A 16135-nucleotide genomic window follows, 5' to 3' on the forward strand; every position below is an offset into this window, starting at 1 on the left:
GGAGATCACACGCGCAAGAGTGAGGAAGAACAACAAGCCAACTGCAAATTGCTGCCAAATCTAGTGCAGGGCAACTCACGGACCCCACAAGAGGCGAAATCCGAAGGACGTTTATACATTTTAAAGAACACAAAGCTCACTGCAACATACTCCATCATTAGAAGAAGAGAAAAGACGGAAGGAAATAAGAGCGGGACTTGCGACTTTCAAGGCAACGCTTCACTCTTTCTGGAAGTTTAGATAAATACAATTAACAAAATTGATCAAATCGCCTTCAAGATGCCTCGGGTGGTCCCGGATCAGAGGAGCAAGTTCGAGAACGAGGAGTTCTTCAGGAAACTCAGCCGCGAGTGCGAGGTGAGCTCGATTCATCCGAGAGACATTTGATAAAGTGGCGGAAACAAAGTTGCACCTCTCGCGTGACATGAAAACAAGCGTGTCATCGCCTCTTTCTTTAACAGCCTCTGTGTAGCGACCGCTAATGCTCACTGCTGAGAAAAGTTTTAACCCTCCATTCACGGCAGTTACAAAATTACTTTTTATACCTCGCAAGCATGTATCAACAAAAATACAGACGTAGCACAGACTTAAAAAACGCACCTTTGCACCTCACCTTTTAACTCTAGTACAGTAATGAACATTTGTTTGCTTATTATCTAAATTTTAAAAAGTTTGCATTTCAAACGTACGCATTTAGTTCTTTTTTCAGCCTATATTTTCCGATAGTTTGCAGATATGTTCATTATTCGTCTTTAATCCCAACAAATTAGCCCACCCCAGCCACATACTAATATGAACAATTTTAAAGGAAATCAAAGTGGCATCAAAGTCACAACCTGCAAAAATAAGTTCAGTACATACTTCTTCAATTCACGTATTGATGAACTAAAGAAATGACATTGAAATTTAAACAAAACACATAAAACTGAGCATGAAGGACGGAAAATATTGTGACAGTTTAAAGATACATTGTTTTAATGCTGAATACATTTTTACACTGTTCTCTAATGATGCTTTTATTTTTTTTATAACAAGACTGTATATTTTGTGATTCTTCCATCCCTGTTTACAGATTAAATACACTGGTTTCCGCGATCGGCCGCATGAGGAGAGGCAGGCGCGCTTCCAGAACGCGTGCCGTGACGGCCGCTCAGAGATAGTGAGTACAAGCACCTCACAGCACCGGTCAATGACTACTGACCCCGCATCAATGCTGCCAACTCAATACTTAAATACATTAACGTGATTAGGCATCCGGAACTGTCACGCAGTCACTACAAACTACGTTCAAAATACTTCCTCATAATGAGCGCCAAAACAACGCAGAGAACATTTATGATCCATATCGTGTTATACTGACTTGTTGGTATTTAATTCGCTGTATTATTAGGACTACAAATAATTAATCGATGCTTAAACATAAAGTGCCTCTCGGCTTCTTTTAATTATCAGCAGAAATGCGTCTCACGGGTGCAGATGAACTCGGACGTGTCTAATTTACGCTCTCTTTAAAAATACCCTGAGACTGCGTGTTATCATAGAATCATTCGCTTGTTTTTTAGCCAGCTTTATTAATATTCTTAAACAATGTTACAGTTTTGCAGTAGATTCACTTGTGTCGATAACATGGGGCGGCTTGTTTATCTCTTTGTTTGTATCTCATTTCTTCAGGGCTGTTTTGAGATAGATTTAGCTACCATAATATTTCTAAGAATAGACCAGACAACTGTTACTTTAATTTAGATGATATTTATTCTGTTTATTACAACGTTATAGACTAGATAGATAAAACAGATCCCACTATTTCTGTTTGACGTCATGGTTTAATTCAATTAGATTTTTCTGGCAGAATTTCGACATAAACATCAATTTACAGGCCTCACAGCTGATAGTGATAGTTCACCGACCAGTAACATAATGGAAAACATTGCTAAAGCATTTCTAATCTAAAATGCGAAAACTGATTTGATTTTGTTTGTTTAATTTCTACGTTTTGTGAAGCATTGTTCTCTCATCACGCCTTCAGAGCTAATTCAGTTTTGCTGTGTTGTGACTATGAGCACTTTAGTTCTTTAATCACTAAGATGTAGTCACATTTGGCCCCTGATGTCAAAAATAGATTAAATTTTGAGGCTATTACAAAGCTGTGTCTTTATGTCTTTGTATGCTATGATGCTGAATATTGATTAATATAATTATTGTTTATGTATGTTTGAGCATATGAGTAAAAGAGAATCAGATGATAGATTTTAATATAATTTTGTACATACATAAACACAATTCTGCAAGCCGGTTTGATGTAAAATCCTGTTTTTTTGTTGCACATGCTCTTTGCGAACGTTATTGAATTATTGTACCATAATTCAAAACCTTTACAAGCAGTCCTGCTGCTATTAATGTAAGTGAGGGGCTGCATTTAAAACAATTATTGATTTTGTACTCCTCTCCGTCTCTGTTATCTCTCCGTCACTCATTCACTTCTGCGTTCTGTCTCCTCTTAAACTCAGTTTGGTGCAGCCCAGTTTGCCAGCAGTGAGCGTTGGTAAAATAGAATCAGATGTGTGTAACTCAATACCTCAAATAGGGAAAATGATGACTTGGTTTTTTTTTTCTCTTTGCGTTTGTGCACCCCCCCTCACCCATCCCCTCCTCCCTTCTTTTCCTGATGTTTTGAGCGCTGGCCTTGGCTCCAGGCATTCTCCTCTTCTCTCTGATGTGAAAACAGAAATGACGGGCTGCATAATTTATGCTCGGGCCTGGCTTTCTTATCCTGTTTGTATTGATTTCCCTCTAAAAGGCTTTTGTGGCGACCGGCACCAACCTCTCGCTGCAGTTCTTCCCAGCCAACCTTCATGGGGATCAGCGGCAGGCGCCCACCCGAGAATATGTGGACTTCGAGCGGGAGACAGGAAAGGTAGACCTGACACTCTTTCTTTATGTATTTGCAATTATTCCTGCCCCCATTTAATCTCAGTTTAAAAAAAAAAAAATCAGGTCATAAACACATATACATGCTTTCATACAAATGTATGATAATAGTAACACAACACTTTGATGAAAACTTTTAGTCAGTTTCAAAAAAAGCCACATGCATGATTTATGAAATCTGAGGAATGATTGAAGAAGTCATTTCTGTTTCTCTTTCGTCTTTTCCTTCCTTTACACACAGTAGAGGAAGTGTGTCGCTTTCCCAAACCAGACGTATCCATGGTTTAGATGGGCAAAAGCCTTGATTTTCCATAATGATATGTTTCGCTCTCACACATCTCAAGGAAAAATGAACCCTTGAAATATTACACTGCAGACAGCAAGAAAAACAGTCTTTCGTGAATGAAACATGGCACAGGTTTCCATTTTATGTTTAAACTTTCAATTTTATTTCTGTAGCAGTATTATTTCAGACACGCTCATCGGTTTTACATTTTTGAATTGGTCTTTCAACAACTCCCTCTTGTTTCTTTAGATTTAAGGAATGCATAGCCTCCCTAAACCCGTAAGAATGTAAAATAAAACCATACCGCTCTGCACCGCACCGTCTTCGTTCCATTTATAACCACTATTAAACTACGTATTTATTTCTGTTATTCTAGTCAAAGCTGTCCGTGCCTGTCAGAGGCCTATAACCATAACCTCTTCCCATGTCACCTTTGTAAGGTCACTTTTAAAAAACGTGAACAGTGAAAAGTGTCTTTATTTTTTATTATTTTACCAAAATAAGAGGGATCTTATAAAATGCATGTTATTTTTTATTTAGTACTGACCTGAATAAGATATTTCATATAAAAGATGTTTACATATAGCCCACAAGAGAAAATAATAGTTGAATTTATAAAAATTACTCAGTTCAAAAGTTTACATACACTTCTTAATACTGTGTTGTTACCTGAATGATCCACAGCTGTGGGTTTTTTTTTTTGTTTTGTTTTGTTTAGTGATAGTTGTTCATGAGCTTCTTGTTTGTCCTGAATAGTTAAACTGTCTGCTGTTCTTCAGAAAAGTCCTTCAGGTCCCACAGATTCTTTGGTTTTTCAGCATTTTTGTGTATTTGAACCCTTTCCAACAATGATTGTATGATTTTGAGATCCATCTTTTCACACTAAAGACAACTGAGGGACTCATATGCAACTATCACAGAAGGTTTAAACACTCACTGATGCTCCAGAAGGAAACATAATGCATTAAAAGGCCGGGGGGTGAAAACTTTTTGAATTTAAAGATCAAGGTAAACTAAACTTATTTTGTCTTCTGGGAAACATGTAAGTTTATTCTGTAGCTTCTGAAGAGCAGTACTAAATGAAAAAGAAAAAGTTATTTATGTACACATCATCATTCTGGTCAAAAGTTTACGCCCCGGCTCTTAATGCATTGTGTTTCCTTCTGGAGCATCAGTGAGCGTTTGAACCTTCTGTAATAGTTGCATATGAGTCCCTCAGTTGTCCTCAGTGCCAAAAGATGGATCTCAAAATCATACAGTCTTCAGGACAAACAAGGGACTCATGAACAACTATCACTAGAAAAAAAAAAAAAAAAAAACAGCTGTGGATCATTCAGGTAACAACAGAGTATAAGAATCAAGTGTATGTAAACTTTTGAACGGGGGCATTTTTATAAATTCAAATATCTCATTCAGGTCAGTACTAAATAAAAAATAACATGCATTTTGTATGATCCCTCTTTTTACCACTTTGGTAAAATAATTAACATTTTGCAGATTCTGCAAGGTGTATGTAAACTTTTAGTGCACACTTGAAAATAAAGGTTCTAAAATAAAGTTTTCATACCATTTTGGGTTCCCTTTTTTCTTAGTGTGAAGAACATTTAATCTTAATAATCTAAAGAACCTTTTTTCACTATAAAGAGCCATGGGTGATAAAGGTTCCTCAAGAAACTATATATGCTAGTGAATAAAATCGGATTCTCAGGTTGATATTTCTCTCGTATCTCTTGTGATACTTTACACTGTAAAGAAAGGGAAATACGTAACCGACACCGACAGGCACTCTGTCAGCCGCACTTGTCCACAGATGCAGCGATCACTTTCTTAGCGTGTCTGTCACAACTACCAAATGTGATACAAATTTAATTCGAGCCTTCTAATGCTTTAAAGAGTCTGGTGCCGGGATGTTTACAGTTCATAAAGGCTGATTAGGAAATATGCCGGTGGCACAACAGCTTTATGGATGGTCGCACAAGACCAATTAAAGGAAACGCTTGGGCCGGATTAAATAGCGTTTTGCCATAGGTTCTTTTAAGGTCACCCCTGAGGCCTTTCCCTTCAAGCCTTTGTGTAGAAGAACGTTAGCATGAGACATTAGAGAGGCACTTACTGGCTTTGTTTGTGTTTTTACCACAAGCCTCTCGCAAAGCTGCTGGTGTTTCTTGCGCTGTTGTGGACAAGGAAGCCTCTCTTCACGGACACTGCCTCACTGAGATGCGCTCATTAAAAATGCATCTGTGAGAAATCAATGGACCTTTTGGCCCCGAGGCTGACGGACTAATCTTTGGCTGTTAATTATTTAAAAAGGCGTGATGGGTGTGTGTGCGTCGATCCTCGTGCTGATGGGCGGCCCAAGCATGCGTGTTTCTGAGCTCGGGCTCACTGGTAATCCTATCCACCTGTCTGTCACCTCTGCCAGAACTCAGATCCATGCAGCTTTAATGAGCCTCACACCGTCTGCCTTCAAAATACAGCCCACGCGGTGCATACCCTTACACTTTCCAGATCCTACCCGACTCACATACTCATACGACTGCGTTGGGCGATGTTGAATTGGTGCAGCGACTTGTTTTGTACTATTTACATTCTTTTGAAAGCAGTTTCTCTGCATTTGCAACTTGTGCTTGAGAAGGAAGGCTTGCAAGATGGGTCATTTTAATGCACTGGCCATTTGGTTTCCTAATGGCTTTTACGTGGTATGTTGAAGATCTTTTAAATATTAAGGTAAAACTTCACAATAGAGTGCCATTTTTTAACATTAGTGGTCCCAGTTTATATCAGGTGGCCTTAACTAGTTACATATGATGTACTTATTGCACAATGTACGTATTGTGTTCATATTCTATTGCAAAACACTTTTGCTGCTATTGAGATGGGATACGGATAAGGTTAGGTACAGGTTTGGTGGTATGGGTAAGTTTAAGAGTGGGTTAAGGTATAAGGGATGATTCAACAGTGTAATTATAATTGTGAGTACAGATGTAATTACATGCAGGTATTTTAAAAATATAAGTACAATGAAAAAGCATGTATTTACACAATCAGTACATTGTATCAAATGATTAATTCAAATATAAGTACATAGTAGTTAAGGCTATAAAGTGGAGCCAAATAATTAATAAAAATACTATTATTTATTGTTTGTTCATGTTAGCTCACAGTGCACTGGGAAAAAATGGTAATCTGAAAAAAAAAAAAAATAAAAAAATAAAATTTATTAGGTTTTTTTTTGTGTAACCTACTGTATTTAGGTTGAATCAGTAATGTTAAATGATTAGTGATGTCAAATGATTAATCGCGATTAATCGGATCCAAAATAAAAGTTTTTGTTTACATAATATATGTGTGTGTACTGTGTATATGTATTACACACACACACACACACACACATATATATATATATATATATATATATACACACACACATACATGTGTTTTAAAAAAAAATTGTAATGTTTATATATTAAGTATATTTATATGTATATTTATATACATTTTGATATATTTTATGCTTGGATAAAATCAGTCAATTTAGATGTAACCACATGGAGCGCATTTTATTTATTTATTTGTTTTTTTTCCCAGTGCGTGTAACTATTTACAAAAAAGCAATATGGTATTACGACCATAGTATTCTTAAAAAGTACCCTGGAGTACAATGTAAATGCTATTGTACATGCATTTTAGTACCATGATACAGTATATTTTGAAGGATATTTTAATGACCTTTATTTGGTTGCATCATTGAAAGTCATTTTTAAGAGATTGATGGGGTAAAAACTGTCTTTGAGTTAACACATTTTCACCTATAGTTGTTGAAAAAAGAGTAATTTATTCTCATATCTTGACTTGTGCATCCCTAGTCATTGTTTTAAATAAGACATGTGTGACCTGTGTTAGAAGTTGAAAAATACAATAACCTTAACAAGAGCTCTTGACAGATTTATATCCATGTAACACGTTTCAGAGCTGGAGTTTCCTTTCTCTTTTGTTTGGAAGGAAATCCTGAATGGACAAACTTTGCTGATAAGGTCTGTCCTCCCTTCCTTTCTTACTTTGTTCCTCCTCCTCACTCACATGCCCTCTGTTTTCCTTTCATCCTTTAATTCTCTGTCTCTTTTTCTCCTCTACACTCAAACGTCTGACATGGTGAATTCCCTGTAGGGGGGTGAGTGTCAGACCGGGAGAGTTCATGCGTGCGCCCCAGCCTCTGCTCCTAATTAAACTGATTGTTAACCTTTTCCACAAACAGATCCCTCTTAAGAGCTATGGTTTTAATAGACTACAGTGAAAATATTACCCTAACCGGAAAGCGCTCAGACTTGCAGTTGATCCCAACATGCAAAACCATGTGAGATATGTGCTGCCTGTCATCAGGAATGCGCAATTGCCGTCTGCCTATTGGCTGAGGTGTCTTTACAAGACCGGCAATTGGTTTATTTCTCACGCTGTAAATCAGTCATCAGCGTCTCATTTGCTACTCACAGTGCACATGCTGTGTTTTGCTGCCAGACTCCCAAACTGTAAAAGTAATTTAGAGATAAAAGTAGAGTTGTAAAGAATATGTGAAACACAGCTAGGCAAGATCACCTTAATTATAAGGCTTCACAAGCTGCCGTCTCATGAGATGCCTGATAAAAGGGAAAAAAAATCATTATAATAACTTTGAAATGTGCTACGAGGCAAAGTTTATGAACTCTTTTGGTATTTCCGTAATCGCTCTGCATTTTTATCTGATTCTGGCTGATACAGAAAACCTGCATAAGTAAATTAAAAATGAAACACTAAAATGAATTGTACTAAATACAAGTTAAATGCAACAAGTTAAAAACGCGTTTTCCAAGGCTGCATGATATTTAAAAATCATGATAAAGCATAATGCAATATCCTGAATTCACAAACACTACTATTCAATTAAATAAATATATGCATGCAGGTTTTATATATGCGCTTATTATCATTTACATGTGTGGAGCATCTCAAACTCCGTCTCTGCATATTGTTGTGAGTTTGGGTTTATTATAACATTCATCTAAGAATGCAACATGCGCTATTTCATCAAATTTGTAAGGTAAATCATTTATAAACCTAAGCATACACAACTTTTCATCGTAATTTCAAAATAAAAGTTTTAAACCTCTCTCTGATTTTACACGTTTTGATGTTCACATATTCAAGAAATGACAGGGACTGTATCATTTATGTTATAAAGAAATGGTCAGATATTAAAGATTAAGTGGACATTTGACTTAATTGTTGTTTAGTCGATATTAAACAAGAGTAGTAAAGTGTAAATACAATCGTCAGGCATTTGGCGTCATCTGCAGTCATGCGTATGTATGTTAGCTCTATTGTTTATATGTATTTTAACAGTTTTGTTCAATAAAACCATATGATTACTTGCTTTTGATACTTCATTTAAACTTACCATTATTGGCTCATTGCTATTATATATGTGTTTTAAGTCAGTTTAAAGGCTGTTGTTCACTTAGGTTAATTTTTGTTACGACAAAAAAATATATATATATCCGTTTACTACATCTACTCGATTACTAAAATCATTAGTGGCAGCTCTACATTTAACAGTGTTATTACATTATTAATGTTTTTTAACATTAACATTAAGTGAGCATGATAGATGATAGACAGAAATATCCCCTCTAATACTGACAGCTGATATAATACCGATGCTAATTTTTTTCATATAATTTTGTTCCTTATGGCTTTCACATTATCACATAAAGGTTTTTCTCCTCTGATGAACTCAAACGTGATGACAGGCTCAACGTTTTCCACCTCTCACCAGAGACGGGCTCTTTTCCATAATGTTCTCCCGCCATAACTCTCACCTTTCTCTCCTCTTCTTTTCTCCTGGATTGAAAACACAGCCGTTGCCAGCAGAAGCTGTGCTGGGCCAGTTTAAACTTGGCCTGTGGCAGGGGACAGTAGTATTATCTGAGTGGGGCGGCGGAGCCCCCGCAGCACAGCTTAAGTACAGGCTCCTAGTGTCACTGCAGGCTAATGGGAACCAGCTGTGGGGGAGGTTTAATTTTAGCGGTAGCAAGCACAGCCCCAGGGAGGAGACTTTAACCCTGTCCCAGCCAGAGCTCCTTGGAAGCTCTAAAGCAAATGTTCCCTGTGCCTTGATTCAGGTATTCCATCAGCCCAATAGTCTACTAAATAAGTGCTTTATCTACTACATAACAAGGTTAAATGTGACAAAGGCAAAAGGGAAGTATAGGGATTTCCATTTTATCTAGGTAGATCATTAACCATGTTTCAGTATTCGTATTTGGTTCATATGAGCAACACTAGAGTTTAGTCTAGTAGCTTTTGGCACTCTGTAAACTATATTGTGCCATTTTTTCCTGCACCACTATTACTAGAGCAAGAAACTCTCTCCCTCCCTCCCTTTCATGCAGCTTCTGTCTCCACCACTTAAACTCAATCTTGTTGAAATGTGATCTCCTCTGAGATGGAGGCTTCAGCTGTAAGGCTTTAAGGAGATCTGATGCTTGGCGCTGTTTCCTCCTCTCCTCCTTCTTTCCCCTGTTCATTCGGAGCGCTTGTGTGTGGTTTTGACTTTTTTTTATGCAAAGCAGAAATTGGGTCCGTCTGCACGGGCCATGCCAGGAGGCTTTGGTTTGTCATTCCACTTCGGAAGGGAGAGCAGCTAGAGAGTTGTAAACTGATTGGCCGAGAGACTCGAACAGCAGCCAGCTTTTGCCCGAGACCCTCCACAGAGCGCTAGGTGGTGGGCCATCCGAAATCAGGACTGCATAGGGTGACAGACAGATCGCTTGTGGAATAAAATACAAATAATACCAGCGATGGGTGAAATATGGATTGTTTTGGCCTAGCATTTGGGTTAAATGTTTAACCAAACCATCTGGGTAGTTTTATTTAACTAAAAATAGGTTGGAAATTCATATGTACTAATATGTTAAATGAATGAATATTTATTAATAAGTTGAATAAATAATAATTAAATAATAAACTTTTTTTTTGTAATTTCTTATTAAAAAATGTTCATCTTTTGATTATTGCTGATGCCTCTAGTAATTATGTATCTGCTTTTTTTACAACCTATTTTGGGTTCATTTTAAGCCAGTCATGTACACTGTAGAAAACAATTTGTTGAGTCAACTTAAAATAATTTGTAACCTGGCTGTCTTAAAATTTTAAGTTCAGTCAACTCAAAAAAGTTTATTCAACTTGAAATGTTAAATTATACTAAGTGACAACTTAGATATTTGAGTTGAATCAACTTAAAAGCAATAAAGGCAGCTGGGTTACTTACCCATCTGTTAAGTTTAGCAAACACAAATATCTATGATGTTACTTAGTACAACTTAACTAAACTTATTTTAGTTGACTTAACTTAAAATTTTAAGGCAACAGGGTAACAAATTATTCAACAAATTGTGTTTTTTATTTTTTACAGTGTAGTAATTTTTAAACAATTGTTGAGTTAAATAAAACTACCCAGAAGGTTGGGTTAAAAAGTTAACCTAACAGCTTTGTCAAAACAACCCAGTGTTTTTTTTGTTTTTTTTTTTAGAGTGTAATTTTGCTACAGTGGTAATTTGACACTATAACACTTTTTAATACCATGGTCCCCAATTTTAATAATCAAAAATACAAATTTTTAAATATAAAGATTTATGTTATAAAAATGTATGTTTTAAAAGTATGGTATTATTAGGACATTTTATTTGCCAAATTAAACAATTGGCTTTAAAATGCTATTATACTGAGTCCAAAGCAAAATGATTAAAATTATTTAATTTTCTTTTTTTCTTTTTGTTTTTAGGTCTTTTTTTTTTTTAGTCCACTCAATCCAAGAACCATAACTATGAATTGAATATGTCTATGATAACTATATTAGCGTCCACGCCAACAGAAATAATATTGTAATTATTATAAGCATGCGGTGTATTTTTGTCATCTGCCACTTTAAAAGTTTAAGCTCTTTAAAGCAGAATGGATTCTGATTGGTTGGAATTATTTTTATTGTTCATCAGGTGGAGAAAAACTTATTTTGAAAGTTATTCCAATGATATCGTCCCTCTGTGTCGTTATAATTATCATCCTTAGTGCAAAATGCCTTTAAATATATAAACATAAATATACCTTTTTAGATATATATACATTTTTAAATGTCTGTTTTTCTCCCAAATCCACAGACTCCTAAGAATGTATGTGCTAAATTAAAAAACTCTACAACGTATAAAGTAATCAATTAAAAATAAATAAAAACATATGGTAAAAATAACGAGTAGTCCAAATGTTTGAAATTTCTGTATTTTTACATTTGTAAACGTTACATCATCAACTTCAGCATGCTTTTATATTGAAAACAACAATAAAAAAAAAAATATCTGGTACACAACAGTTACTCAATTAATCAGACTCTGAAGGAGTATGCGTGTGAGTTTTTGAAAAGCACAGGGGAAGAACTTGTTTGTCTGTTTTCAACATATTTATGTGATAAAATATGCAACAGTACGTGTGTGTCTCTGATTCGGTGCCAGTGTGAAGGCCCCTGTGTCGGAGCCACACTGGGGCGTGGTGTTTTTCTCTCTCAGACGCTATAAATCTTTAGCAAGTCTGTGTGTGTAAGAATGTTCGCTCGGGGGCAGATAGCATGGGGAAGAATCGGACTAAATGACTCCATTATGAAAGGGGCTGCAGTCTGAGGCCTCACCACAGGAATTGGTGTTTTAATAGTTTTGCGTTTCCAAAACTATTAAGCAAGTTTTCCAAGTTTGATACGTGCGTGTGTGCGCGTACGTGTGTGTATCGAGATGCCGACTCTGACTCACACTCAGTGTGGGTGTACGTTTCATTCTGCACTACTGTTTGTATTATTGTGTGTGTTTGCGTAGGTTTGGTGACTATCCATTAATCTGTATATGCGTCTGTCTGTTTTTCATACCATTTCCTATGTGTGCGCATGCTACGCTTAGCAAGCGCATCTCCATATTCATGACTAGTCATGTACTGCGGAACATGCTGTGGAGCTGCATGGCGCCAGTTTGACAGTTAACTCCAAGACCGAACACATGGGGGGAAACGCTCATGGAGCCACACTCAGTTGCCGACGCTCACTGGAGGAAATCAAACGAGGAGCAGACGAAGGCTTCTCATCTTCCTCTGCTTCTGCCAGTCAGCTGAGGTGGAGCGCGCCTCTTTATTGCTAGTTTTCCAATCTTAAATCACTATTGTGGTCTGATTCAGAAACAGATTTTTAAAACGGATTGTTGTGAATCTAAATTCTAATTGGATGAGCATCCATTTGCAATAACTTAAAACGCAAAGGTGACCTCACATTCTACACTAAAGGTATAGTTCACCCAAAAATGAAAATTCAAAACCCATAAGACCCATAAGAACACAAATTAAGATATTTTTAATGAAATCTGACAGCTTTCTGACTCTGCATAGACAGAAATGCAACTGACATGTTCAAGGCTCAGAAAGGTAGTAATGACATCATTAAAATTAGTCCATGTGACGTCAGTGGTTCAGCCTTAATTTTCTGAAGCTATGTGAATACATTTTGTGCCACGTCAGAAAGCTCTCAGATTTCGTCTAAAATATCTTAATTTGTGTTCTGAAGATAAACAAAGGTCTTACGGGTTTGGAACATTATAAGAGTGAGTAATTAATGACAGAATTTTCATTTATGGCTGAGCTGTCTCTTTAATGTGGGAAGTTACAACAGCTTTACAACCACAAACAGCTTACAGTTATTACATTGAATTTTATTATTTGCCTAAAGAGTTGTTTATTCCAATAATTATTAATCATATGGTATATTTAACTGTTGAATACTGATGCTTTTTATCCTAGTGCTTTTGCTGCTGATTTATGCTCAGATTTTACTCAAGTACACAGTCTTTTGTGGCTTGTTGCTTTGTTTAAACCACTTTTTTATAATGATTCACTTGAACTCATTCTCAAAGCTTTTGGTAATGAGATGGGTGACACATTGGATCCATAAACAACACCTCGTGTAAACAGTCTAATTGAAAACTCTGAAAAACTGGGTTATTTAAAGGATTAGTTCGCTCCTGAACTGAATTTACTCACCCCCATGTCATCCAAGCTGTTAATGTCTGTCTTTCTTCAGTTGAAAAGAAATTTAGATTTTTGAGGAAAACATTCCAGGATTTTTCTCCATATAGTGGGTTGAAAGTCCAAATGGCAGTTTCAATCCAGCTTCAAAGGGTTTTACACGATCCCAGCCAAGTAATAAGGGACTTGTCTAGTGAAACTATTGGTAATTTTTTTGAAAAATAAAAAATGTATATACTTTTTAATCACAAATGCTCGTTATGCACTAGCTCTGCGATGCAGAGCTATGGTTAGTTCTTTAACTGTGTACTCTGGTTCAAAAAGGCAGAGTAGGTCGAAAGACTCATCCAACATTTTGGTTTTACCTTTTTTTTGTAAAAGGCATTTGACTTGTTTTTGCATGTTCCCATTGTAAACACTGGGTCGGTCCTTCCACCAACGTCATGTGTGACCTTTCCGACATGACTACATAATGCATGAAGTCGATCTAGTGCAAGATGAGCATTTGTGGTTAAAAAGTATTTACATTTTTATTTTTGACCATAAAATGACTAATCGTTTTGCTAGAAAAGACCCTTATTCCTCAGCTGGAATCGTGTAGAGCCATAGAGCATTGAAACTGCAGCTTGGACCTTCAACCTGCTGATCCCCATTGAAGTCCACTATATGGAGAAAAATCATAAAATTTCAAAAAACATAATTTCTTTTCGACATGAAGACATGAACATCTTGGATGACATGGGGGTGGTTAAATTACCAAGAAATTTTAATTCTGAAGTAAATTGATGTAAACGTAAAGATGGATATTTCTGAGTGATCATCCAAAAGAATAAATGCATCATTTCAAAGAATCACTGTTGCTAGTTTCATCTATTTCATTGTTCAGCAGTTTGATGCTTTTCAGAACTATCACTGTGTGCAAGTTAAACCTTAGTTAATCATAACAAGGCTTTTGTGAACTCTGCTCTGAGTTTGTAGCAACACGCAGAATGATAAACTAAGGTTTCCTTAAAAATGCAGAGGGCTGCGGTGCAGGCTCATGTTTCCTCCGATCTCAAACGGAAGCTGGTCTGTTCACCGATTGCTTGTCAATGACATCATCAAAGCGTATGTGCTAATTGATTCCTGCTGCTGCCATCTCACGTGCCTCTGATCTGATCCAAATTTGTTTGAAGTTGGAGGGAAAATAGCCTCTTTGTGTTTGGCCGTGCAACATTCTCTTAAGGAAGATCTTGACGGAAAGCCAGTATAGTGTAACTCTGAACAGATTGAGAGGAGATGCTGAGAGGGATGTAATCAGAGGGTGGACGCTTTGTCCATCATATTCTTGCCTTGCCCCATAGGGATTTAATTATAGTGCCCAGCTCGGGTTTCTCCGGCCCGTCTCTCGGCCTTCCAGTCACACCCCTCTGATCAATAAACTCTGCACATCATCGTCACGTTGTTCTTTCTGTGCCCGTTCAGTACGGCCAGGTTTCCTCCGTCTCGCTCACAAATCACACTCACTTTGTTTTTTCAAGATGTCTCGTTGTGGACAAGCTCATTATAGTGTCTTAACAAGAGATGCAAAACATAATATTTTCAAAGTTCAGCCAAGCAGACAGGAAAATTTGACTTCAGATCTTTCAAGCTCTTATTAACTGTAGTTGCACCAAATTTGTGCTTGAAAATGCAAGATTTCTGATGATTTAATGACACAAGAAGCCAAAGTAACATGCTAATAGCGTATTATCTAATAAAATCTACGTCCAGAGTTCTGTCACAGCTCAACTGTCTGATTGTGTGATATATCACAGTCATCTTGAGATGTTTTAATAGGCTTGCTACATTTTTGAGTGACCTTTTCAACTATTATATAGATAATTTGTTACTACTGAAGTGTGTGTGCGGTAGAACTCGTCTGCCGTGTTGTTCTTTGAACACGGTCCATCTCTTTTCCTTCGGAAACATGGAGGTCCGCTCAGAAACCCGGTTCTGCTGTTTGGGTTGGATCGTTGTAAGAAAGTGAGAAGGAGAGAGAGAGAAAAGGAAAAAAGAGAGATTTCCCCGTTTCTGGATGTAATGCAAAATTTGTTTTTCCTGGTGATGATGCAGACTTCTCCCTGCCATTTCTCTTGCGAAAGATTTCCTTTCATAAGACTTTTCAGAATGTAGTTACTTCGTTTGGTATTGTGAAAGATAAACCGCATTGAGCTGAGATTATCTACAGCAATGTTTCCCAAAATGCATTTATTCATATTGTGTGTTTATATTGCGTGTATAGCTTTAGAGCAGGGGTTTCCGAACTTTTTTGTTAGCCAAACCTCTTGACGCAGAATATTTACTTAAAGTGCCCACTGAGAAGTTAATATTTCAGTAAATTAATATCAAATTTGCATGTTTACAGTTCTTAGATGTTGGTTAATGATCATATAACATGTAAGTAAAGGGATTTAGTTCACTCCAGAATTAAAATTTCCTGATGATTTACTCAGCCCTATGTCATCCAAGATGTTCATGTCTTTCTTTCCTGAGTCAGAAAGAAATTAAGGTTTCTAAGGAAGATATTCCAGGATTTTGTACTTCAATGGGGATCAGTGGGTTGAAGGTCTAAATTGCAGTTTCAGTGCAGCTTCAAAAGGCTCTACATGACCTCAGCTGAATAATAAGGGTCTTATCTAGTGCAACGATTAGTCGTTTTCTAAAAAAAATACAAATTTAAATACTTTTTAACCACAAATGCTCGTCTTGCAGTTCTGTGTACACAACTTCATACATTACGTAGTCACGCTTACAAGTGAATATGCAGAGAATGTGAAACGGCATTTACAAAAAAAGGTCAAATGATGTTGGATGAAT

General features: G+C 36.7%; 1 protein-coding gene across 8 annotated transcripts in view; it reads left to right on the plus strand.

Annotated features, from left to right (window-relative positions):
- Positions 1-16135, plus strand: part of cbfb (core-binding factor subunit beta) — a 51028-nt gene that overhangs the window by 101 nt on the left and 34792 nt on the right. For all 8 annotated transcript variants that reach the window (XM_051134386.1, XM_051134387.1, XM_051134389.1 and 5 more), the window contains exons 1-3: positions 1-357; positions 1073-1159; positions 2798-2914. The exon at positions 1-357 is cut by the window's left edge. In XM_051134386.1, the coding sequence (XP_050990343.1) occupies positions 280-357; positions 1073-1159; positions 2798-2914 (282 nt within the window). In that variant the 5' untranslated portion in view covers positions 1-279. The remainder of the gene's footprint in view (positions 358-1072; positions 1160-2797; positions 2915-16135) is intronic.

This window comes from Labeo rohita, chromosome 18 (genome assembly GCF_022985175.1).
Source record: "Labeo rohita strain BAU-BD-2019 chromosome 18, IGBB_LRoh.1.0, whole genome shotgun sequence".
Classification (NCBI taxonomy): domain Eukaryota; kingdom Metazoa; phylum Chordata; class Actinopteri; order Cypriniformes; family Cyprinidae; genus Labeo; species Labeo rohita.